Genomic DNA, 27,388 nt, shown 5'->3' with positions numbered 1-27,388 from the left:
GTGCAACAAAATGATGTTCCTCAAAAAAAACAAAACACAACAGCAAACAAACAAACAAAAAAAAAATAATCCAAACTCCTATCCGTGTCAACAGCGCTTCCTCTAACAATCTCCTGCCGCTTTTATGTGCCATGCGTGCGTAAATCACTGGTGCGCCGTGCTGTGGTGCGCCCTGATTGTCTCTCTGTGGCTGTGCCATTTCATTAGTTCACCAACAAGTCCATAAGATAATTGGACGCAGCCTCAGAATGTCCCAACAGATCTGTTTCATGCCGTGCCTCGTCAGAGTGGATCACCGCAGGAGGGGAGACGCAGTGTCGGTGTTGCTGTTCCCACATGACGGACTTGTCACATCATACTTTTAAGTCCTCGTGTATTTGTGTTACGCGTTTTTTCCGTGGACGCGTGAACTGTGACACTAGAGTCTGGGTGGTGTTTCCTTCTTGGCACCGCATCAGTCCCCCAAATGTGTCCTGGGCCGAAATAGACCCCCTCCCACTTAGTCCGCGGGCCAAATGCCTCCCGGCTTCGCTCGAGGATATCCACCTTAAATCCTATACCCTGGCCACGCACTCTGCTAGCGTTCAGACATCGACAGAGGTGCTGTCAACAAATGTAGAAGCATGCAGCTTATTAGACACCAGCAACAAAGCTGTTCTCTTAGGCATGGATTTGCATGTGCACTGGCAGGCACAGAGTGTAAACATGCCTGGAGTCTGAGGGTTTTGCTTTTAATGATCCCTGCACAAAGTTGCTCCACCATGTGTGAAAACATGTCTGTGTTTTTGCTGCAGATTTCAACTGTTGGTTTGCACATTGAGCATGTAAATATTAAATATTAAGTATGACATCAAAAACAGGGTTTCCTTGATCCTTCTAAATCGGGTGAGGTGTGCAAATCTGTTGCCTCTCCATGAAAACACCTCCCTTACATCACCGAATTCCCTGCTTGATTTAGAGTCCGGAGGCTCTCACTGTCTTGCAGCCAGATCAGAGCTGATGATGTGTGTGTGTCTCATTGGGGGTGAAAGAAGGAACAGCTGCCACACACAGTACACATTGGCTAGATTATGTAAAAGTGGTTGGTGAATAACAAAATGTCAACAGGCTGCATTAAGCAGCACAAAAGCCAGCAGCGGTACTGACAGTGCTGGGGGGGAGAGTGAGTGACGGGCGAGGGGACAAAGTGCATTAAAGGTTACACAGAAGAAGCAGAGTGGAAACAGTTTGCAGGTTTTCACATTGCAATGTGAGGCCAAAGACATTCTGTTAATAATCATTTAGAATAATCGTTAGATGAGATATAAAGGATGTGGAACACATATTCAATATAATCAAATACGAGACTTAATCTGCTGCCATTTTAAGCAGCTTCGGTTCGAATGAGTTAACTGCTTGTTATACAAATGTATTAAGGCTTTTAAAAGGACTTTTGACTTGTGTCCAGATTTGGACTCAGACACAGCAGACACTTAAGTGTCTGTCGTGCATGTGAATGAGGCGAATTATCTGTCTGATCACTGCTTGTTTTCTTTGTCTCCATGCAGTGCGCTGCCTTGGTTGGTGAAGACCAGCCCCTCTGCCCAGACCTCCCTGAACTGGACCTCTCAGAGCTGGATGTCAGTGACTTAGATGCAGACAGCTTCCTGGGCGGCCTCAAATGGTACAGTGACCAATCGGAGATCATTTCCACTCAGTATGGCAATGAGGCGTCCAATCTTTTTGAGGTAAGTAGATATTTCAAAAGGGTTTCCTTGTACATTGCATGACAAGATGCCGTGTGTAGGCATTATGGTATGGGATGATTTCACAAACACGACACACTATCACGTTCATGAATCTGGGGAAAAGAAAAAGTACAACCGTTGCCAGTTTGCAAACATACTTTTACATTGCTCCGCAGTTCAAAAGGGGAGATAACATGAGAAAAGATAAGCCCAGGAGAACCTTGGTCTCCTCGGTGAGATCGTGGATGCGACACGAGGCTCCCTTATCAAAACTCTGCGCATTTATTTCACTAATACGGCACACATCAAAAGAACACTCCAGTAGTAAACTCAGCACATGCCAGCTGTATTGCAAAACCCTTCTCAAAGGTTGGAGTGTAAAACTTTTTTCTAATCTTTGCCCCCGCAATCCAGTTTTCTCTCTCTCTTTATTTCCTCCTATCCGTCTCTTTCTGACCCTTTCTTTCTGCTCTCACCCAGTGACAAACGAAGTCCACAGAGGGTGATGATCTGGCCAAGGCCATAAAGCCATCGGTCTGGGGACTGAGTTCCAGTCCCCAGTTCATTATAAGCCTTTATCAGTGGCAGAGATAGACAAGAAAGACGGAGATTGGATGCTTTCGCCTCGCCTCAGGAGGAAAAACCCTGTCTGAGAAGGCTGTGTGTGTGTATGTTTGTGTGCCTCTGGCCCTGTCATGTCGTCACGTTTTCAGGGTCTTGGCTCGGTGTGTGTGTGTCCTCAGTGGTCTTGCAGGCAGCAGTTGATAACAGACTGAATTCTTTCCACATTTAACCTCACCAACACTGCCACCACCCTTTTTTTTTTGCAGCGTCTCTTTATATCAGCACACATTCTACCTCTTTGGACCACCCCAACACACACACAAAAGGGTGTGTGGGGAGCCTTTAAGTACTCGCTGGTGTGACCGAGGCTCCTCTGTTGTCTGAGAGTGATATGGCTTGAAGCCAGCGAATGGCTCTGGGGATGGATAAAAATACCAATGAAAGTGTAGGCATGTGCCTGTGTCTGTGTACGTGAAAGATGATGGAAGTTAGCACCCACTGAGAACTGTAATGAGGGGACTGAGCTCGGCACAAGGAGCCAAGCGTTACCTCCAGTGTAGGAATCAGCATGTATCTGAGCGCCATGCATACCAGAGCAAGTTTGCATCTGCACCAGTGCTGTACTGTACATCGCGAAAAGCGGGTGACGTTTTCACCCCCTCGACAAACCAGCAGTGATTGTGTTATGCTCAGGATATGGAAAGGCTTCCGTTCATCATATGGCAGGACCCAGCTAATCCTACTTAATCTGACAGGGGAAAGTTTGCTGCGCGGCAAGGATCAGAGGGTGAGGGCTGTAGCTCTGCTTCCTGTAACCCTCTGCTTGGCCTGCGCGCCGAGCAGAGGAGCATTCAATAAAAAAGTTGAAGATTAAAGGACGTGTTAATAACTGGCCAGATTTACAGCCTGTGAGCATATTCTTTGTTGTTCTTGTGTGTGCATCCACTTAACAAATCAGTGTGTGTGTATGTGTGTGTGTATGAGTTTGAGGAAAAAGCAGGTAGCGGATTATTACAGCTGCTCTGAGTAACATGTGTAACAGCTGGGTGCAGCTGTCACACAGAGGGGGCCCCTCTTTTTAATCTCCCCATCAAACAACACACTCTTGGGATGTTTGAACCAGCTTGCATTAGTTCCACTCTACCGTTGAAATGATTTGCAGCTCAGACAGAAAGACAAACATGCACCTTTTTCTTGTTCCGGTGCTTTTATCCAGATTACAGTTCCATGTGACAATAAATAAACAGAGTTGGAATTGGTTATAAAGTAAGGTTGGGACCGGAAATATTGCTGTCACATCGGAGAAAATCTTATTTTGGCTTTAAGGGAGCAATGGAAACTGTTCACACGCTGTATAATCATGAGTGTGTGCTTCTGTCTGTGTATGTGTGTGTGGGGGGGTTTTGTGGGTCTGTTCCTTAAGCAGCAAACTATCTTAGATCACAAGCTGTCCCCTGGCTGGCCTTTTGCTCCATTCCCTGCCACTGTCCCTGACATGAAATGTGGAGAATGACACACACACACACACACACACACACACAATAATACAAATAACAGCTATTGCTCCTGGCACCGTGTGTTTGACACCTCTTCAAAATGGCCCGACTGCGAAAGTCTATTTTGGGTTGCAGTCGTTAAGGGCTGGCTACTCCAATGAGTTCCCAGTGTACTGCCAAAGATAACAGCACCAACGTGTGACCCAGTGTCCTTTTAACCACAGGTCCCCACTCAGGTTACATGTCAAGCTTCAACCAGTTGATTGATGGAAACGCATCTCATTGGTCTCAGATTATTTGGACTGTGGTGGCTCGTGCTCGGATGCCACATGGCCGCATCACGTGTTCAAAGATAAATGCATTTACATTTGTTGCAGGCGGTGACATGACTATGCAAGACTACTTTTTGCCTACTATTTGCCGCGCCCCCCTCCCCCGATGCGGGTCAGATACGGGTAGATAAAGTGAAAACAAAGGACGGTGCAAGGACAGACAGACAGATACGACCAGACAACAGGACAGACAGAGGGACAGATGGCTAGTGAAAGAGACAAACATTTAAAACAGTGGATGCTTGGACTTGTGCCATCCACTTTAAAGCCCATGGATTGGAAGTAAAAGGTTGTGGGCTTTGCAGGTAGTAAAATAAGATGCCAAGGCTTAAAGCGTCACTCTGATATTATATAGAGACGTGCTGTAAGTGTATGCACGTGAGCGTACGTACTGTATGTGTTATGTCTTTATAATACTCCGCCAGGATTCAGTGTGTGATTACATCAGTCCTCCAAAGGCATTATGGTGTTTTGTTTTGCTTGTTTGTGCCGTTTTGGACAGATGCTCAGGTGCTCATTCTTGAGTAAAGGCAGATTAGATTGTCTGGGTCATCTTCAGCAGGCTTTGATAAAAAACATGTGATAAAATAAATGAATGTTTCCCCCGAGCAGCTCTTTCTTCTCCCTGCACACACACACACACGCGCGTGCACGCGTAAGCGTAGATTAGCTCACACACTTGTTGTGGGGGCGATAGTCCCTCCCGTGAGCTGAGACAGGAGTGAGCACACAAACGCAGACCCTGTGAGAGGAACTGTCATGCCCACACACACACAAGTGCACAAACACACAGACAGCAGAGGCCCTTATTGTCCCTGTTCTGACTCCCTGCTGAATACTGGTTACGTTTATTTTGCAAATTTATGCTGACATTTGAGAGTACACCACCCGTACCAGTTCACCGCTCCACCAAAGGGTGTAGGAATTATCATATCCCACTGTATAATATGATTTTCTCAAGTGAGGACTTATTAGAATACACTATACTTTCCTTATCTCAAGCTCCCTACTGTTTTTTTTTTTACTTTATGGATACACTGTTTGCACTGTCCCCTGGAAGAAATCCTCCATCACTGTCAAACCAAAGGAAAACAGCTTTTTCAGAACAGCAACTATGCTGTTTCATGGTACACAAATGAGAGCGAGTGTGGACAAGTTTGCACAGACGTATGGTAGAGAGATGTAGACTTAGGCTGTCCAGGCCTGTGTCATCTTGGAGCGTCTGTCAGATCCACTCCACAACAAGAGCCCACAAACCACTGTCAAACAATACTGTGGGCTGTGCCATCCTTTTCTGTCTTGCTCTATCCCTCTCTTTTCTTCTGTCTTTTTTTTTTTTTTACTCCTCCCAAGGCGAAGCATTTGTTCCTGGCTAATGGGAAGTTGAAGCTGCAGCAGCTAAACAAATATATTCTGGCTTCCAACAGTCGCCTCTGGAAAGAGAGGTGGCAAGGAGGAAGGGAGCAAGTGGGGATGAAAAAAAAATAAAAGAATGGGGTGCAGGGGGATGGATATGTAAAAAAAAAAAAAAGATAGTCCCCTAAGGTTATGTTTGGTAAAAGAGGAAGGGAACATCTTTTGGTCTGGTGGTGGCTTTCATACCCCCTAAACACACATACATAAGCATACAAAGTACTGTTCCCATGACTTGCGAGGACATTACGTTGACTTACAGCTCCTGGGGACGGTAACCGCATTCTTTATTAATCGGATCTTAACCATTAGCTGTAAATAAGGCCGTAGCTACTCTTCCTGGGGTCCACACACATGCAGCACAGAGTAAAACGACAGTATATATAAAACATAAAAAGCACCAGCATGTCTGCATCTTTTCTCAACCCTTTTCTCAAAGGGCACCTTAAAACCTGTCTGTCCATAAAATGTATATAAAAATGAACCTAGTCTTCTGGTTGTGAGACGTGCGATTTGACCAACGTCAGTTTATGAAAGTGAACATTTGCAGACGCCGCTTGCAACCAGGCACCTGTTGGACAATACCGGCTGTCGATCATGTTGTTATACTGCCTGGGCTTGACTTTTTAGGATTACAGCCACTTTCAAACACAGTCAATGAATGATTTCCGTCAGGAGGACTCGTTTTTTTGTCCCCATCGGGAGGCAACTTCCTATAACCCATTTAGGTCCCCAGAATGTGAGCAATACCTCGATCACAGATGCATACACACACTTACACACCAAGCCCGTATTCCCAGTAGGCTGCTGCTGCTGCTGCTGCTGCTGATTGAGGCATGGGTTGGTGTTCCAGCCCCAGCTGATCCCCTGCCCCCAGTGTATATCCTTCTCTCTCATGACAGCGGAGCCACCAATGTGTTCGTGTGCATGTACATCTCTGTGTAATTGAGGCACGCCGTACAAAGATCAGATAGTGGTCTTTTCTGTCTCCACACAACCCACCATATCTTTCTCTGTGGTGTGATTGTGTGTCTGTGTATGTATTGGGTGACTATTTTTAGTACCTGGGATAATCTCCACTAAGAGCTTTTAATGGCCGTTTCACTTTAACTTGGCCAAAACACTAAGCCAATAATCCACCATCAAACTCAACTTTCTGTCACACATAAACGCACTGCAACATTTTGCCACACTGTCAAGTGATAAGACCATTAGTGTTGTCTCTGGAGTTGGAAGAAGGCATAAATATCGCACTCCTAAAATGTTTTGTGCGCTTTCTCTTATGCAAAGAGACGAGACAGGAAGTTGTTTCTCCATACAGAGATGGAATGAACGGATCAGAGGAAAGGTGCATGAAAGAGTGAAGATAAATGCCAGCTGTGAGAAAACAGTGTGAACATGAAAGGATGGAAAGTAACAAAGAGAACAGAGAGGAGGGAAGAGGATGAAGGCAGAGAGGTCTTCAATCAGTGAGTGTTTTGATTCATGGAGAATCAGTTTTGAGTGATGGGCTCCTTCCTCTCCCCAGGTAAAGCAAATCGATCCCAACTGTGTGTATGTCCACGCACCTGTGAGTGTCTTTGTCTTATTGTTTAACTGTTGTTAGGTTTCCATTTAAATGTATTGCAAATTTGAACCAAAATTTCAGTAAAAGAAAATGTGCATTGACCTGTGTTCAACTTTTGTCAAGCAAATTTAATTCACTGGTGCAGAACCTGGCAATAGTTGTTGATTTACTAATCTCGTAATATTTGCTTCCTACACAACATTGTGCTTTTCTCATGAGTCCACGCATCACTACTATCAGGTGTATCGACTTTTTCTGCCACTTTTCTGGTACGGCTGAATGCGGGAGACATTTTCATGTCTACCTTGTATGGATACGACAACTTTTCCCAAGCGTAAAAACTTTAATTTGGTATTTCAAGACTTTTCAAATGTTCTGGTTCCATTCAGGTTTTTTTATGGCTGATGGAAACCTATTGAAATTACAAATCAAATAGATGTAGTAATAGCAGGTATAACTCATGGTATAGCTGGTAGATATAAAAGACTGCCCTATCTGTTTTAAATATTTAAGGGGTGTCCAATTGACCACACCCTGCATCACCTCTGTTGCACCTCACATGCGTAACAGTGATGTCATTAGGTACGCCTGTATTTGAGCAAAGCAAGCTGATAACTTACTGGTGTACATGTTCAAATGAACTCTGACTATCTGTTAGTCTTGTTTAATAATAGATTTGTTTTTTGCATATGAACTTCTATGTTTCAGTGAGTTAAAAAAAAAAAATGTTATTGCAAGTGCATTTGTACATTTGATTAGCTTGTGCCCTTTAGGTACATTTTTACACTTCTTAGTCCATGTGCTCTGCAGACCTGTACTGTACATGCAAAGGACTAGTTTTCCCTAGTTGCGAGTCTATTTATAAGAGCTTTGTCATCCATGCAAAAAAAAAAAACCTTTCTCACTAAGCTTTATGATGTGCACTGCATGCATATAGCTCCAGCTTATTTCCCCCCTGAAGCATTTAAGTCTGCACAGGCCTCAAATAGTTCAAGAGGCTCTCTTAGGCTCTGCTGATGCATGAGTGAGTGGATGCTTGGATGACTCACTTGCTGCCCAGTCAGTAGCTTCTGAGTCTTAATCTGAAAGCAGAAGCTCTCTACAGACATTTGATCACTGGAGATAGAGTCCTTCCAATCAAAGTTTTTGTGAAACAAAAACCTTACTTTGGGTAGTCATGGACCATATGGTATGGGATTGGAATATAATTAAAATGTTAGACCAAACCTCCAGAAGAGCTTGATGTAAAAATGTGGCATAAGTGCAAAGTTAGCCACTTTATCTTCCGTTGAAGTGTAAAAATATAGCCTCTTTCAAACTAAAATGAGCATTTATTTCCAGGATTTCTGAAACCGTTGCACTACCTGTGTGTGTTAATTGTGACCTCACAGTCTTTTAGAAGATCTGATGAATGAAATAAATGATATTGGGTCTCAGGTTTTTAATCATAAGCAACCCTTGCAATGTAGGCAAAAATAGAGCAGAAGGATATGAAATGAATGTGTTCACCTGCGTCTTGCGTTCCCACAGATGCTGATCGGAGCCAAAGCCAATGTGGTGGAAAACCTTTATAAACTCACAATTAAACAGGTTTTTTGACCAGTAGGAATGGTGTATTTGTTTATCGCGATATTGTGTGATGTCCATTGAAAATCTGTGCATATACGTGCTGTCAACAGCTCTTGTTAATCAGCTCTTCTCATGAGACCATTACTGTTGTCATCCAAACCTCTTTTCACCTGGCTGTGGGCATTGCTGTGTAATAACTCAATGGACAGATTGAGGAAGGGATTTCAAGTGTTGGGAGCTCGTCATTGAGTGGTCAATGGCCACTGATCATTCTGTGTTTGGCAGACATTGCATAGTCAAGTAGTGTGTGCAGGTGTTGTGGTTATGTTCAGCGAGATGTAGGTTTTGAAGAGTAAGCCTCGCCAATGTACAGACACCATGATCAGTATTCCACACAAAAAAGATCCGAAATGAAGGTGAAATACGGTTCAGCATTCAGTGTTGATGCTACAATGAAAGGCCCTGAGAGTTTCTATCCTTTCTTATAGCATCCCTGCCCTCTCGTCAATGAGTTGGTATTGACTTAACTTCACAATTTCTTTGATGTGTTTTCGTTTCTTTATTTGCAACGATAGGCTCGTCCCTCCACCGTTACCCATCACACAACCTGCAAAGGCTTGTGAAGTCCTCAGTGTTTGGCCACTGCCAGCATATACACACATGGCACATTGAAGTGTGCAGGACTAAAAAAAAAACAACAACTCTGCTCTGATAACATGTTCACAAAGTCATGACATGGATAAGAGTCACACACACTGCAGTGGTAGCCTCCAACCTGAGCCCAGTAGTGACAAGGCACCCGCTCGTGCACACAGAAGTCGAGGTAAAAGATAATGAGTTTATTTAGTAATCAGCAAATGGCTTTTACCCACCGGGTAAGTGGTGAAGCCTGTGAGGCCTCGATAAGATCGTTTGCTTTCAGGTGTTTCCCTGTCGCACCACGTCTGGCATTGAGAGAAAATTGAATAGGGTGACCTTCTTTGCTGCAGAATGAAATTGACTGCATTTTCCCCAAAAGATTCGGCCTTTTCAATTATCATAAATTTGTGATCCTCTGTCATACACACAAACATGTGCAGGCAAAGAGAAACACTGAAAAGCTCCATATCTTGTCCACTGTTCCCTGGCCCTCTTTGCATTGGCATCTTTCCGAGGAAGACATTACAGTGACAAATGAAAATTCAACGAAACCTCAATGGGCTTGGCAGGCCCTAAAAGGTCAGGAGCTGCGTTTGGGTGCATGTGTATGTGTGTGTGCGCATGTGTGATTGTAAGTACATAAAGGTGGTGTCAGTGGAGGATAACAACATTGAGTCAGCTGTGCAAAAAGTAAGAGCGTCTGCTCCATTCTGCTCCCCTCGCAAATCTATGTAAATGTCAAAACCAAAGTGACCTGCCCTCCTCATGAGCGTAATTCTTTTATGGACAGCTACACTGCTGATGGCATCCCATAGCCAAGAAATGTGACATTGCCTGTTTCAGCAAGATCAGAAACAATCTCCATGCCTCCTTTTCTGTCTCTTTCTGTGCACAGTTGGTCCCTTTCCCTGTGTGCCTATAACACATTATCAGCACTGTGACGGTATGTTCAAAGGACCCTTGCTTAGTGGTGCACATTCAGAGCTGCCGACTTAAGCAAATAGCTATTTGCATACCATTAGGCAAAAAAAGCAGAGGAAAGCACCATTTCTCATCCCATCTCTGCATCTAGCGGAATATTCTTTATGTGAGGCTCCAAATCCCAGTTTTTCTCTCCCTCCTGCTGTGGCCGTCAGAGCAAGTCAGAGGCAGAGCAATCACAGCAATCAGTGTTTTCTCGTGCCAAGCCGATTGGGAAGTAGCTGCCAAAACAAAAGAGTGAGTGTCCAGTCATTATGATGGTGTGTGTGATTCTGTGGTGTTAGCAAATGATTGCTTCGTCCATCTGTTGGACGACTGGAGGAGGAAAACAACAGCAGCCTATGGCCTGGCTGTAGATTGGGAGGCTCCATCAGGACACACTGATCCCCCCCCTGATGCCTGTTTGGATAGCGCTTTGAGAATTTCTGCGAGTTCATTTTAACACAAGCCTGTGTGTACTGCATGTTGTGTTTGGATGGAAGTTTATGAGATTACTTTTAATAGTGTAGTCATTGGTTTACATTGTCACCCCGGCTGTTGTTTGGTCATTGGGCTCCTTGGCAAACATTTCTAGTCCTGTGTGCTTTGGTGGTGTAGTGTAGGGCTGAGCTATTTGGGTAAAATATCAAATTGCTATTTAATTAGATAATTCGATTTTATGTATATCACCATCAAAGCATGTTCTCACTGTGTGTGTATTTCCTCCAGGTTCTCCGGTTAATTGAACAATCTAAATTACCCATAGGTGTGAGTGAATGGTTGTTCATCTCTATATGTTGGCCCTGCAATGGACTGGCCTTTCACTCTATGTCAGCTGGGATTGGCACCAGCAGCCCCCAAACCCTCATAAAGCAGTGGATAATGGATAGGTCACCATCAAAATATGCGCTATACTGTAGTTCAAGTTAGGGATATGAAGTGTTTCCATGTATGCATTACATTTTAAAATTTGGATTCAAAGATAGAACAGAGCCTTTGCAATTTGATAAATGCGTTGTCTCAAATTGGGATTTTGATTTTAAAACAAATTAATTGCACAGCCCTACCTTACTGTATGATTTCTTTTTTGGACCATTAGTTTGACTGACGGGGCCTTGTGGCAGAGCTTGGCTAATCTCAGCAGATGTAGTGGTAGTTTCAGGTGGTTTACTGGTCAAACGATTTTTCCACAGAGAACTATTGTTAACATCTCTTGAGTTGGTGTCTCAATTTGATCAAGTTTCTCGTAACAACATTTCTCTTTTCTTCACTCCCAGATATCTTCTCTCTCCTTAGCGAACCAGCTCATCGGATTGGGCTGTAACAGTCTCAAATGGTTCCCAGGAGAAGCATCATCTCTGTACACACACACACACACATCCTGGTCCTCATTGATAGGTCGAACCGTTTTCTTGCTGATTTATAACTCGGGTAGCCTTATAAACGGCAACAGACATCTGGCACGTAAACAGTCAGCATTTGCACCACCACTTCCACTTCACTCTGAGAGCTTCCCTTTTTTGAATCGCCGCACAAAAAGTGAATTCCTGCCAGGATGAAGGGATTATTACAAGGCAACTAAAATCAGCAACAATATTTTCTGCATTTAGATTTTACAACAAGTCAACACTATGACACATATAGTGATTTTGTATCATGGTGATAAAAACATACTTGGATTTTTTTGTGTCCACAATACTACATTTATTCCACAAAATTGTTTACTTGGGAAATTATGATGGAAAACTAGAGCTAACGAGAGCGTTTATTGTGCTGCTATGTGCTACAAAGCCAGATGCAGCCCTGAGCCCACTGAAGGTTTAAATTTAGTTCAGTCAGACTGTGCCACCGCTGCCTCACACACACACACAAACACCGACTCACACAGGGACTTAACAGTGTTATGTATGGTTTTGTTGCTCTGAAAAGGCCATAATCACCTTCTCTACATCTCAGTAAGCTCATGCTAAATGATCAGACGTCTCTAGTGGCTGCCATGATTTGTCTCTCTACCGTGCATCCTACCTTACCCTCCCTGCCTCTCGTTCTTCCCTCCCTCCCTCCCTGCTGCCATATGTTGTGCCTGTGTGACCGGCCGACGTGTCAGGCCTGACTAACACCTTAACAGCAAGACTGACTTTGATTTATTTCCTCTGAAATCTGGGGGCTTCGGGTAATAACACAGAATGACATTATTTGTTTATCAAATCCAAGGCTGCTTTTCTTGGCAGATTCGAGCTGTGGCAACTTGATACCACCCCCAATTCTCCACACACACTTATACCCCCACGCAATTTCTGATTATACCATGATTGTGCCATTATTAGAAGGTCTGAGTTGCTTAACCTTGTCCAAGGGAAGGCTTTTGATATTTGACAGAGCAGAGAGCGGACAAAAAAGTCAAGACTGAGATTAGGAAACGCAATTAAATTGTCACAGCACAGATTTAACCCCACCATGCAATTTAGGGACCAATTTATTAGAATATTTTCTCACTGAAGAGAGACAGAAGGAGTAACAAGTAACAACATTTCTTTAAATACCAGTTACCAATTTTAATGGAGATATTATATCTTCCCTTTCAATTGACGATAACAGCTGGGCTGTTAATCTGCTGAAGCCTCATTTTGGTGATATTGAGTGATCAGGTCTATCATTCTCGCACTTTCACAACACATTTTGTTCCTTTTAGCATGTAAATGACACATTTCCCCAAAAAAGCTTGTTAATATTTGATCAGAGGCTTGAAATCCTCGAGAAGCAATTAGCAGATTTAATGTGGCTATTTGTTCCAGTGTTCAGAAGTGAGTGTTTGTTTAAGCCAGCACCTTCACCGTTCCGTTATCAGCTGTGTGAATAGTATCTCCTGGAACACAATGCTGTGCTATAGAACTCAATAAAAGTCTTAAAGGCAAGGGCAATCTCAAAGACAGCCTGCCTGATAACAAAAGGGGCCTCACTTGATAATGAACAACTGGAATTGTCTTTCTTTTCTCTGACATGGGGAAGCTGGGGTGAAGGAAGGGAGATGGAAGCTCTACCAGCACTTGCCAGCATGTTTTATGGCTAATTGAAGCATTTGGAATAAAGCAGGCTCAAAATGGCACCCTTTAGAATTGGAGCGGGGTTAATATATTGTGATCCCACAATTAGCCCAGGATTGTTAAGATCTCTTTAATTCGGTGAGGTCCATTAAGCGGGATGGGCAAGAAAGTGTTCCCTGCCGAGACAATTTTTCTCCTCTCTCTTTGTACTTCCTGCCCTCTTTTCCTCTCAGCAGCTGCTCCACTAATCAATATAAGTGGACATGGCAATAAGCAGTTTGCCAGGTTATCCCGCTGTCCCCCCCCCTTTGTGTGTCATATTTCCTGAAGTCCACCTACATAGAGACTTTGTTTATAAATATACAAGTGGCGAGTGAGTCAGTGGTAGTAGATTGACTTTGGTATGGAGTCTCTGCTCCGTGCGGTCTCTCAGTTGACACAGAAAAGCTCATCCACCTGAACTCGGGTAATAGATCATGCTTTCTGCGGAGCAAAACTGATCACTGAGGTTGGCTCTTTACCCCAGTTTCTCAAATACCCACTTGGCCTATGAGTGCCTGCACTAGAGCCGTAGCAGTGGCTGCAACATAATCGTCACGACTCAGAGTTGTACAAGTGTCTCTTTCAGAATACTAGAGTTCCTTCTGGGTTATCTTCGGGGACACAGTGTGCCTGTGGGAGCTTGCCAAATGGTTAAGGTTCTTGAAACAAGATTGAAATCACTACTTTTGAGCTCACCACAGCCTCAGATTCCCCCAATCCTTTCCTAACCATAACATAATGAAGCTTGTGTCACGCACATTGGCACAAGAAATTATTTGCCTGAACTTAATCTAGAGAGGTGAAAAGAACCACACCTCAATACAGCAGTGCTTAGTTGGTACGTTTGGACCTAAACACATTTCTGACACATTTAAGACTCATTTGTGGTCATCTAAAATTATCCTACTTTTAATTTCTCCTGTGAGGAGTTGTGTTTGCGTTATGCTAAGAAAAGGCTCCAGATTTATCAGCAGTTAATACGTACCCACTTAATGCTCAGGTAATAACTTGGGATGGTGGAAAATGGTGAACATTTCCACAGCGCGGGGTTCCAGCACAGTGGATGTGAAGCTCCTTGCAAGTAATTTAACAGCATGCCACCTCATACAGCACAATTTCCTGTGAAGAATTTGCTTGCCAGTACAGCTTGGCCCCGGTCTATGTCGTGTTATCTCTGTGAAATATGTCCACTTTATCATTTCTTTTTAATAATGACTGATTGCTCATGTTGTTCGATGAAAATCTACTCAATAAGCATCAGTTTGACGCTTTCCTCTTTATTAGGCGGCTAACTAAATGTCCAAGATATCCGTCTCTTCCATTACGGGTAGTAGGAGGTGGGGAACAAATTAAAGAGGCTACTATGCCATTGATGAATCCACAATTGTGCCGTCCACAGTGTGTAATTGTGTAAAATCAGTGGGGTAGACGGACACAATTGTGTGCATGTGGCATTCTGGATCTAGAGATACAAAGAATGGTGGCCACCTCAGCATAATTATGACCACACTCCGTTGCCGAGTGATGATAATCCTGCCGCGTGCATAAAGGGATTTGCTGTTGTCGGGCTGGCCACAGAGCATCCCACTGTGACGACACTGCTTATCTTTCCGCTGCCTTCTTCTCCCCCGAGATTTTATGGCCATGGAACTTAAACTTCCTGTTGTCACCTGTCACAAGTCGTCACTTGTTTGTGCAAATGCACAGCCGTGCACACACACAAATGCTTTGTCACGAGAGCTGCGTTCTTTTCACTCTTAATATCTATCTGCTGCTCACTTCTCACCTGCACAGTTAGAATCCCACAGTAAACCTCCCAGGTCGACAGCTGGCAGCTCATATCTCTCTCATTCCCCTCAATCTCACTTTCCATCTCTATATGTTCATCTCTATGTCTCTTCATTTCTCCGTCACACACACATTAAGCATTAAACAGCCAGCTGCAGCAGGAAAACAACTCTATGTCAGAAAGGAGCTGCATGGCAAGAGCAAGCTTTATTTTTGTATGAAACTTCCCTCCCATTGTGAACATAGGTGTCATGCCACTTGTAATATATCACACTTTGTTAGCGTTAGCCGATGGTAATTCTCCTCCTCTGAAGACTGCTTGCAAGCATCTTGTTAGCAAACGGATTTTCATAAGCAAGAGGGGCTTCAACTACTGCTCATTAAGTTTCCTTTTCCCATCATCCAGCACCCAGACCCATTCCTGTCCTCTGTGGACACTCACTACTTGTCAACTCTGGTAATGGGTTTCTGGGGGGAGATATTATTTTGATCCAGTGAACTACGTGTTTAAAATATGAGTGACAGGCTTGATATTTTTAAGAATGTCAGAATAGAGCCAGTTCATCTGCAAAAAAAAAACTATATTAGTAGTAAAAGCATCTCCTCCAGACTAATATGTCCTATTTTGTCTCTGTCTCCCTGTTTTTCTGTCTCTGTCTTCTCCCTTTTCAACCTCCTAAGAAGATAGATGAAGAAAATGAGGCCAACTTGCTGGCAGTGCTTACAGAGACCCTGGACAGCATCCCGGTGGATGAGGACGGATTGCCTTCATTTGAGGCCCTGGCAGATGGGGACGTGACCAATGCCAGTGACCGGAGCTGTCCCTCCTCCCCTGACGGCTCACCACGCACCCCAGAGCCTGAGGAGCCTTCTCTGGTATGGCCGAAAGCTCCTCCTTTTCATTATACTCTCAAGCAACACTCAAAAAGCAGAGACCTGACCTCCATCCTTGACCACACTGTGTTTTTTTAACCAGTCCAAGCCAAACACTAGATAAGACACTTGAACAAGACCAGGCACATTTTGACTTCTGTATTTGGCAATGCCTGCTCTGTACTCTGAATACCAGCCACATTGTTCCAATCAGATTCAAATATGATTACTTAGGCTGCATCTACATTGCATGGTGCAAGTGACCCAATTCTGATCTTTTCCTCCCATGCGGCACAAATCACATCTGACCTTTGGCAGTGTAAGCAGGAAAAAACACATGGACTCAGATATCGTCAGATCAAATTCACGACTCATTCGTGTGTAGAAATAAATCAGATATGAATCAGATATGAATCAGATATGTGCATTTGTGTCTACAGTGTAAGCGGACAGATCAGATTATTCCCCTGTTGACGTGACTTGTGTGTCCTTAAAAACAAGACAGTGGCAAATGACATAAATACATGTGTACACTATCTACGATCACATTTCTCTCTAACCGGTGCAATGGAGGACAATGTCTCAAACTAACGGACCTTAAGCAAGTTCACTTCAATTAACCTTTTTCAGCTCAGTAACCAAGCTCACGCTGTGGTTTTTGGTTTTTTTGACCAGTGTAAATGCAGATTTTACATTACATTACATGTTATTTCGCAGACGCTTTTATCCAGAGCGACTTACAATAAGTGCATTTCAACATCTGATTTCAGATATGGGTCACTTTTGAAAGATAATGTAAGCTGTCCATCAAAAAAAAAATGATGTAGGTAACAAAAATTGGATTTGGGCCTTTAGAGCTCAGCTTTAATGGTTCATACGCATAACCACACTTGTTTTGCATCTGACTGCCCTCTTGTATGTGCAGAAATACCATTTTGCAAGCATCATCAACAATAGAATATGTAATATTTGTGTTTATGTGTAAGATACATTTACTTTACTTTATATAAGCTTTTGCACTGAATTTGTGGGTGAGATTTATCTCTCCATAGTTGTCTCTCGTACCCGAAAAATCGGGTGTGAGTCACTTTAGCCTGGTATTCGCAACGTAGCCTATATATGTGTCGTGAGAGCATGCAGGGATGCAGATGCTGGGTGGAGGGAAGTTAATGGGATGGATCAGTGTGTTTGCTACTCACTACTAATTATGTAATGTATTGTGGCACCAGTTCAATGATATGGATGCTGTGGTGGGACACGCCATGGTTGACACACTGCCTCTGGCCCAGAAATCAAGCTGGAAAAATTGCAAAATACTATCTCATCTCATCTACTCTCAGTGGGCATGATCTAATCCTCTGTGCTCATCGAAAACCCCCCACAAAAAAATAGGCCTCTCAAAAAACAAAGTAAACAAACAACAAAAAACTTACTTTTGTGCTGCCTTTATCATTTTTACATATAACTTTACCATCTGGTTATTTCTCTTCAATGTAAAAAGTACCTGACCTCAAATGTTCTGTTATGTACTGTTCTAGTCAATTTTATTCCATGCCGGTCCACGCCTGTGTGTGTTTATTCAATCACATTTGAGAAGACTGAATATGTGTACACAAAAACATAATGAAAACAAAAGAAAAAAAAACTTGACTTGTCCGGTCACGTGTTATAAATTGCTTGCAAATATGTAATCTTTTAGTGATTCTTTCTTCTCTGACTGCAGTCCCAATTTTGTCTGTTTTGTACACTTACAAAGCACAGGTTGTCTAATTGAAAGAGAATGGTTATTTGCATAACCCACTCTAGTTTCCCTCCGCCTCCTTCACCACTTTCTCTTGTTCTGTTTGGGTCCATTTGCAGCTGAAGAAGCTCCTTCTGGCTCCCGCAAACTCCCAGCTCAGCTATAATCAATACACAGGTGGCAAGGCACAGAACCATGCAGCCAGCAGCAACCACCGGATCAGACCACCACCTGCCGTCGTCAAGGTAGGGACACACACATGCACACACAAACAAATACATGCACTGCCTTGCTGCGTATTTCACTCATGTACACACATTTGTTTTTGTTAGCAGTTGTTTATTTCACTCTCGCTGGATTCTTGCTCTCCTTCCCTCTCATACTTTTCTTGTTTTGGTGGCCGCCTTTAGAAAATGTTAGACTACTGCTCTAGTCTGCTCTCCCCGGGGGACATCCCATAATGAAAACAGGCTGATTGCTGTTGGGCTTTCCAGACGATGCATCGGCACCATTGTCTCATTAGCTCCACCATTTATCCCACATTGGTTTGCTGCCTGTTGGAAAATAAACAGCGACAGTCACTCTTATGGTGAGATTGATGCTGTGAGATGACAAGATCAAAACATTAGACTTGATGCTTGCGTTATTTACATCTCAAAAGGGCCTCAAGTTAGTTGAGGTTTAATTAAGACGTTTAGCACTTATAGCAATTGATCATTTGATCTTGTCCTGGAAAAATCTCACTTTCCCCAGTGCTTAAAATCCTCAGGATGTGGGAAAAAAAAGCATCTTGATGATGGTGTTGTGTGATAAACAAACACAGCACAGACATAGATTTGTGTGATGCACATATCGTGTTTGCATGTGGAGTGCCACAGTCTTCCTCACAGAGCCTATTTTCATAACGTGCCTTTGAGCCATCCATTTCTGGAGCACAGCGAATGAGGACTCCCGGAGGACATGGTGAGCGTACAGAGTGCTCGGAGGGCCACGCAATTAAGATGATGGGCGGACCGCACTCCCACCATCTCCTCCCAGACAGTCGGGCAACCACTGTGCTCAGGCTGTCTGAGTCACTCCATAGCCTCCCCCTGGCTCCGTCTCTGTATTTGTTTTTGTGCCAAATAAAGCACAAAAGTTTTCACAATTAGGTGAACTGCACTGTACTGCTAACGGTGAGGAAACATTTCATTTAAAGCTGCAGTGTGTGACTTTTTGTGATTTTTGTTGTAGATGATTATTCACTTTATTGTTTGGTCTTTGTGAACAGAGACGATGCAACATTATTTGTATGCTGCGTCCTTTGAATGTAACGGACAATGTAAGTCAATATATTTCTCTATGTTTTGCAGACGGAGAGCCCCTGGAATGGCAAAGCAAGAGGGGGTTCCAGCTTACAGAACCGCCCGGTGAGGCGGCCTTGCACTGAGCTGCTGAAATACCTAACAGCCACCGATGACATCCTGCTCCACACCAAAGCCAGTGACGCCAAGAGCACGTGGGGTGGTGCCAGTGGCAGAGACAAGAGTGGCCTGGGTCTCGGCGCCTCTTCCTCCTCCTCTTCGCCGTCCTCGTCCTCCACCTCCTCATTTTCCTCCCTCTCCTCCACCTCCTCATCTTCCTCCACCACCTCCAAGAAGAAGTCAGCTGTGTCGTCTCAACAGCAGCAGCAGCAGCAGCAGCAGCAGCCGCATCACCAGCGAGGTGAGAGCCAGGCTGCAGGCAAGGGTAGTGTGGCTGGTGTTGGGGCTGGGAAGTGGCAGCATTGCACTTACAATGGCGGTATTGAGGAGTCGGAAGGTGCTTCTATCTCTGTCAGCCACAGAACCTCCACCTGCGGCCATGCCTGCCCCAAACTGGAGCACGGTGAAGAAGGAAGGCCGCCAGGCGATGCGGACCGCCTGGCTGCCGCTAGGTTTATTAGGTATATGCATTCTTATTCCCTCCCTCCCAGAGAGGTGAGTCACAGCTGTGAGCATTGCCGAGAGGCTGTGGGCGCCACTCAGGCTAGTAAGGGCTTTGGCAGACAAGGCCGTAGCAAGAATAGTGGTGCTTGCCGTGCACCACGTAGGCACATCAGAGTGACTATTAAGAAAAGAGATGAGAAGCCAGGGCACCCCTTACTTAGCCAGCTGCTCACCTCCAAACAGAGACCTGCTCAGTATTTGGCCCACTATTCACAACCTAAGATCACTCCTTTGCCCCTCACTCTGGGCAAATTGACAGGTAAGCGGTACGAGAGTAAATCCCAGGCTGGTTCAAAGGTGGAGGTGGAAAAGTTCAGAGGTACCACTGATCTTAAAAACTGTGGAGCAAATCAGGCTGAGGAGGTGAACTTGGTGCCCATGTTGTCACCTCTTGCCTTAGACTTGGAGAGCTGGGTTAGCCAGTCAGATCCAGGGCTAGACATTGGCTTTGGACTAGAACTGGATTGGCCAATTCAGGGGGGCATTGGGGAGGATGTTGACCATGATGATGATTACGATGGTGTTGATGGTGTTGATGATGATGACCATGTCAGGAACAGCCCCACAGCAGGGCTCTCACAGGGCCCAGCAAGCCCACTCTTCCCAGATACTAGAAATGCAGAGCCCACCCCTCCCTGCATCATACAAGGGCAAGGGAACCCACACAGGCAGGCGCTCAACGAGCACCCCGACGACCAGGGCCATCCGTTGTTAGGTAATCATGACTGCATCCCCCCCACTGGCCTTATCTCTGCTCTCTCTTCTCCCTCTCCTGCTCTAACCACTTCCCAGTTTGACTTCGCAACTAACCCCTATTCTAATTCGAATCTAACAGTCATTCTGAGGGCGTAAACAACAATGACAACAAACAGCCTGCTAGCCAATATTTTTCGGTAGATGAGTCCTTTGAATCCTTTAAATACAGTGAAAAATAAAGAAAGGGGTGGGAAAAGGGGTGAGCCTTGTCTTGCTACTGTACGTCTTGTTTTCATAAAGTCGACCCTTGAACCATCTTTTGCTGACTGAGCTGAGTGTGCCGACCATGTACATTTCGACTCGGGTGCTGCTCTTTAGCGTTGTGCTATTAAAGCCTCAATTCCTTAGCTGGAGCACAAGATGGCCAGAGCCTCGGGCAACTGCACAAGCTTCCTTGACTCTCCTTTCTTCCTTCCTTTTCCCCCTTCCTCTGCTGTTGGTGCATGCCATAATGACTTAATTGTCCAGGGAGGGGCTCACCCACTGTCATGTGTCTTGTTTGTGGCATTGTCTCTTTTACGTCTTTATTCCATTTCAGTCTATTTGTTGTCCAAAGCAGGGTATGTCTGTGTCCAGACACCTGTGAAACATGTACCATCACTTCATCCTGCCTCACAGAGTGAACAGTCCTATCCTAAGAGAATAAATTGTCAAAGCGGGGTCAATCTAATAACATGCTTTGTACATTAGTGTCCATAGAAAAACCTAACCATGGATGGATGTTTTATTTTTAGTGATATTTTCATTTAATGGACTAGTTTGAGATTATAGTTGCAGAATGTGGACCTTTTCTCTTCTGCCATGAGTGTTATACCTAGATCAATAATTACCCATGCTCCTTTGTGTTCTGCAGCCAAACCAACCACCTTGCCACTTCCTTTGACCCCAGAGTCTCCAAAGTAAGTGTGAGAAGTTTTTCCACATTATTCTAGGCACAAAGCAACAGCAAACTACAGAAAAACAGTCGAAGAAGACTATGTAGACTACCATCCAAGTTGAGGCATTTTTGTGACTCATTTCCATTTCTTAGATCACAAATCTTTTGAAGTCTTGTTTTCATGTGAGAAGTAAAATGTTGCCACTTTCTTTTTGTCTTCCAGTGACCACAAGGGATCACCGTTTGAGAACAAAACCATTGAACGCACATTAAGTGTGGAGATCGCTGGAACCCCAGGTAAGAAAACACTGATTGTTTAAGACACATGCTGCTGTTGTAAAAAAAAAGTTTATTTAGTGGGGAAAAAAAACCTCAGGCAGCTAGTCATGGGTTAACTCTGGCATTTCCAACATCTTGATAGTTCCATCACAGTTTAAAGTTCAAGGTGAAGGCACAGGAGAACATTTATGTGCCTGAGTATTGATTAGGTTTTCCAATCTCTTCAGGGTTTATTAGCAAACCCCCTCCCATCCTCTACCATCCCCTGTCCCCTCTTAGTGAAGCATTAATATGCCTTTCTTCTTCCTCTATCAGATCCTAATGCTCTCTGACTGACAGCTTACTTAGCCTACACATCTTAGGGAAAATGAAATGGCATTGTTTTAATGGGTTTTTGTGATGTAATTTAGTTTTGCTTGCATGATCTGTGCCTCCCCCCCTCGAAGTCCTTAACCATTCATGCATTTGTGAGTCATTTTCCTGTGTTAAGACTTGCTAAGGATGCAGGCTTGTAAATTGCATCAGTGTGAGTTTTGACATTATCCTTTTGTGTTATTAGGTAATAATTAATCACAAGACAAATATGAAGATCCTCTCACAGAAAGCTGCGTTTTTTTGGGGTGAAACTATTTTACACTGTGGAAATTGTGTCAGTAATTACTGCCTCCTACCCTAGATTAATCATCTTTGAGCAATAAAAACGAAATGGCTGTGCTTTAGCCTCTAATACCATGTGACAGTCCACCGGTCTCACTTGGTATTCATTTACTAACGAAGGAAATGCTTCACCTTCTGTGTGGGCTGGAAAATTGATAAATATCAGACCCAAGGGGGTTTCGCTCTACCCCTCTGACCTTGGTCGAGGTGCTGTTTAACACTTTTGTGTAGCTAAGCTTCAGGGGTCAAAGGGGATGCTTTTTGAGACCTAAAGAAGGGAAAGAGCAGGGCTGCTAAAGCTCTGGGGCAATCAAGCACAGTTAATATTTCTTCTTGTTTTACTGCATGTGGGCGAGTCTGGTGACCTGTGGCCGAATCTAGGCGTCCGTTCTGTTTCGCCGCATCCATGTTTACAAGGACGGTCAAATGAAGTCCTTCACCTGCCTTCACCATCCTGCACAAATGTAGGTTTGAATATTAGCAGGAAAGTCATTAGTCCCAGAACGCTCCAGGTTACTGAGCCCCTTTCCGATTTAGGGATTAACTTTTCAGTCCTGTGCTCTATGAGACAGATGGATAAATGGTAGATCCCAGTAAGCGGAGGAGAAAGCATTTAAGGTCAGGAGTTAACATGTCCTTTGCAGATTTAGCGTAACATTCCATTTGAATAGGTATTATGTTGGTGTTAATGATAACTAGATGGAAGTTAGCTAAGTAGGCGGTTCCATACGCCACTTTGAAGGCGGGGAGGCAACTCACTGATGCAACTTCCAATGAACTGTTGCCAATTGTATGACTCTATTAAGAGTTGTAGTAATAGTGGTTACTGTTTCATGAAACAAAAATATGAATTATGTGTTAGATCTTGTGCTGAATCAAATTATTGTCATACTATATAATTGCATTTTATGAACCATTGGTTGCATGTTTTGACACTTCACAGAGAGGTACAGTGAAGCTACAACAGGCAGTGCAACCCCTAGGGATCTGACTGTTCAGGCCTAATCTCTGCCAAGCTAATAGATTTGCCCTGTGTTGCCGTGTTGTCTTTAATTACTGCATCTCATGACACTGGGGTGGTCTTTGTGTTGCTATTTGCACAGCTTACTGGCGGATCAACTCTTTAAGCCCAGAACTGTTATTCGCTTCATGGTCTCCTCACAAGTTGCAGGCGGACGAGCAAAAACTATTGTAAAATGCTCCTCTTTCTTTCTGTTTTGCTCACTTGCCTCATCATTTTCTCCCTGGTGGGTACATGATTGCGCCTGTGTCTGTGGCTCATCCATCACAAGCAAGATTGACTGAGAGGCCCATATTTATCTAATTCTGATTTATTTCACCTCCATCACTAATGGCTCCTAGTTTATGACCCCACGCGCACATTGTTTTGGACAGATGGTGCTTCATTGGGGAAACAGAAGTTCCTCAGGCATTGTGCAGCAGCCACTCCTCCCCCTCTCTTTCCGTAGCTCATTTCATTGGCATAATGTGAGCGTCTATATGTCTGTAGCCCCAGAATTGAGAAGAGGGGAGAGCAATAAGTGAGATATTGGGGATTAGATGGGTGCAATCCTTCTTACAAACACATCTATATAATAAGTAGGATGATTATTTGTTAGATCAGGAATTCCAAACACAGCAAGTGGTTTCAGAAACGTGCACATATATGTATTAAATTCCCCACCTCTCTTTGTCAAGCTCCCTTCCTAGTGCCTACTCCAGCACTGGATTTGATACTAATAGCTGTCATTTGGTGCAATTCACAAGCAAGAAAAGAGCGATGTGCATTATAAGAAAGGCAAAGAGGAGGAGAGAGCGTAGGTGTTTCAAAGTGCCTGAGTTTGACTCCAGTGAGAGACTGTCAGTGACAAGTGTGTGTGGGGGGCACATTTGTTCTCCAACAAGACAGAAACAGGAAAAGATGCCAAGGGAATGACGACAGGAAGGAAGAAACTGAGACTGATCTCTGGAAGATGGCAGACAGGAAGAAAGAAAAGGGGAAAGTACGAGACTAAAGGAGAGGAGGAGAGTGAGAATGAGAATAAGGGCGGCGGCTGTTTGTGTGAGTGCATTAACAATGCTATAAAGTGGGCTCATCTCAGGACTTCCCATATAACTGCCATCTGTCTGGTTGTAAATCTGTGGAAGGCAGGGGAAGAGATGGAGGGCATGAACAGTAGGGACATGCCATCTGAGATGAATGACAACCCATTTGCCTGTACTTCCTGTGGTTCCATGACATAGCAGACATTTCGCCACGGCAAGACATGCTAACATATTGACATAAGGTATCTTCCTACATTACTTGAGACAGATGGTGCAGGAACATTTTGAAACAAGCATGGCATCATGTCAGTGATTGCTAATTCAGACCGATAAAAAGGCTTTGGTTTTATTCAGATGAATTGGCTGCTGTCCAGTACAGACATTTGTGTGAGGTAGGCAGAGATATGATCTGTGTCCTTGTTTTTTCTTTTAGTTTTTTTTCCATTGGATGCATTACATTTGTCCTCTATACAATTGTGTGTTGTGGTTTTTCTTTTCAAGAAAAGGGATATTTCCAAGGTCAGAGAGGAATGTGGTGGCAAGTCATCCGTATTACAGCACCACCATATTAAGTTACACCAAGCATTACATTAATCTGTCAAGATTGCAATAAAATAGAGATCAGGATTAGGCCAAGTGAAAGTGAATATTTTAATCAGGCATGTATCTGTGTCCACTGTCCATAAACTGACCTGGGAGTTTATAGATGAATGGGGGGGGGGGGCATGATTCCATTTTCATTTTACTGCACCCCCACCCCCTTCACCAACCACTGTTTCTTCCTCCTCCTGTAGGTCTGACACCACCTACCACGCCCCCACACAAAGCCAGTCAAGAGAATCCTTTCAAAGCATCGCTCAAAACCAAGTTGTCTTCATGTTCCTCCTCGGCCTTGGCATGCAAAAGAGCCAAGTTGACCGAGTTGGGCCCCAGCGCTCTGGCTCCGGCCACAGGTGCCTCAGGCGGGGGCCCCAACAGGAAGGGTCCTGAACAGACTGAGCTTTATGCCCAGCTGAGCAAAGCGTCCACCACCCTCCCTTACCCCGCCACCCAACGCACAGTGGCGGGCAGTCTTGAGGAGCATCGCAGTACTAGCATCAATAAGCGGGTGGCGCCCCGTGGCTACAGTGACCATGATTATTGCCAAGCATCAGCTAGGAAGGATGGCGGCGCAGCCAATGTTACCATGGCTACAGCAGCGGAAATGACAGTCACCTCAGGTGCCACTGCTGCTCCCATGCCTGCTACATGCATAGTGGACGACAGTCATGTGGAATGTAAGGACTCAGCCATGCCACCATCCTCTTCATCATCTTCATCTTCTCGCGCTCCATCATCAACTTCATCTGGTCCTTTGGCTAAGCAGCAGAATTTTGCCTCTGTGGATGGAGAAGCAGTTCAGGTCCAGGGGAAGCAGACACTTACACAAACCATTGAGATTCCCTCACAAGAGGCATCTACTGACAGGGACCAACATCACCCTTCTGCCATCAGCCGGAAGCTCCTATGCGACCAAGAAATCAGAGCAGAACTCAACAAGCACTTTGGTTACCCCTTAAAAACCCTCTACAGTAAGGGTGGTCAGGAGAGAGAAGCAGACAGCAAAGCAAACAAGGCTGCAGCCCTTCAGTCTCCTGAGGAGCGACAGGATGACTTCTCCTCCAAGAGGCAGTCTGGCTCCAGCTACCTGCATCCAGGGTTCCTGCCCTTTCACGATGAGCTTGAGCTGGGTGAGGGCCGTGAGAGTCGTTTCCTCTACCCATGGGAGGGCACTCCTCTGGACCTTCTTTTTGACTGCCCCCCCTGCTCCCCCTCCTGTTCCCCACCATCCAGCTGCTCCCCTTCTCGAGGCTCTGTCTCCCCACCTTCCTCTCTCCTCCTCTTGCCTGGCAGGCCTTTCTACTGGACCAGTAGCGGGTCCCGCTCACGTTCTCGTTCCCACTCTGGCTCCCGAAGCTCCTCCTCACATTACCGCAGGCGCTCCCTCTCCAGCTCACCGGACAGACGTCCCTCCTCCTGGTAATAAATCTCTCTAACACACACACACACACACACAGACACACACAAACACACAGACTCTTTTGGCTGACTGAACCTTGGCTGCTCCCCACCCATGCAGTTTAAACAGGGCTTGGAACTAGCAGGGGGTCTAACTTTGGAGTGTAAAACAGGCCTGATCAGCTTGTGGACTGTTCTCATCCTCCTGCTCGTCATAGCTTTACTTGGACTAAAGGCAGGGTAGATTTGGCAAGACTACATCCACACTACAACATTCAAGTTTAAACACAACACCTTTGGTACATTTATGTGTGGCCCTGTTTATACCCCCCATTAACAGGCATGATCCAATTATAAGTACACAGCTCTAAGTACATCAGTTCTTAGAGTTGGGGATTGGAGGGAATCAATGCACTGCACACGGCTCTTCAGCGAAATGAGAATGTATTGGGTGCATTTACACATGTATTTGTACCTGTGGATTTATGATTAGATCAAATGAGACAGATACAGAGAGATACAGATCCCTTTCAGAGATAATAAATACCGCTGGTTTTGTTTTAGTTTGAGACTCTTTAAAAATGATGTGAACAGTGATCAGTCATATACAATAGTTTCCCTGATTTTCATTATCTTTTGTGATGAATTGTTGTCTTTGTGCAGTTAAATGCTTCATTTACAACATGTACTGTGTTTACAGCCAGTGTAATTGAATGGTCATGTCTTCCATTTCCATTTCCCGTAGTATGGACATAGATTATTTCTGATCCAGAACTGAAAGACTCATCTGGATGGAGATTGTTTTCCATGACGTAATTTGACACAAATCCAAATTATCTGCATTTGTTATGCTAAGGCTGCATATAAAACTAGATGGCACTTTCATTTCGCTAAACTGATACAAATACATGAAAATACATGAAATGTTTTTGAGCAGTACAACTTTTTATCTCCGAGAGAGGAGTTACAGTATTTGAGAGTCTTCCTAACACTCAGACCCCTTCCTGATTTGCACCCTTGCAGACTCCTTTTCTTCATTTGCTGCTTGGCTTT

The 27,388-nt window shown here is 44.4% G+C and overlaps 1 protein-coding gene across 3 annotated transcripts in view; it reads left to right on the top strand.

The window, feature by feature from the left end:
• ppargc1a (peroxisome proliferator-activated receptor gamma, coactivator 1 alpha) overlaps positions 1-27,388 on the top strand; it is a 37,462-nt gene that overhangs the window by 1,278 nt on the left and 8,796 nt on the right. Inside the window, exons 2-8 of one of the 3 annotated variants that reach the window (XM_044021396.1) lie at positions 1,548-1,727; positions 15,826-16,017; positions 17,875-18,000; positions 19,108-19,459; positions 21,332-21,377; positions 21,579-21,652; positions 25,132-26,356. In XM_044021396.1, the coding sequence (XP_043877331.1) occupies positions 1,548-1,727; positions 15,826-16,017; positions 17,875-18,000; positions 19,108-19,459; positions 21,332-21,377; positions 21,579-21,652; positions 25,132-26,356 (2,195 nt within the window). Of the gene's footprint in view, positions 1-1,547; positions 1,728-15,822; positions 16,018-17,874; positions 18,001-19,107; positions 19,680-21,331; positions 21,378-21,578; positions 21,653-25,131; positions 26,357-27,388 lie in introns of those variants that run through there. The other 2 variants (XM_044021395.1, XM_044021397.1) reach the window with 2 other exon arrangements.

This window comes from Solea senegalensis, linkage group LG3 (genome assembly GCF_019176455.1).
Source record: "Solea senegalensis isolate Sse05_10M linkage group LG3, IFAPA_SoseM_1, whole genome shotgun sequence".
Taxonomy (NCBI): domain Eukaryota; kingdom Metazoa; phylum Chordata; class Actinopteri; order Pleuronectiformes; family Soleidae; genus Solea; species Solea senegalensis.
Note: the sequence above shows the minus strand (reverse complement) of the source record. Positions and strands in the feature narration are given on the sequence as shown.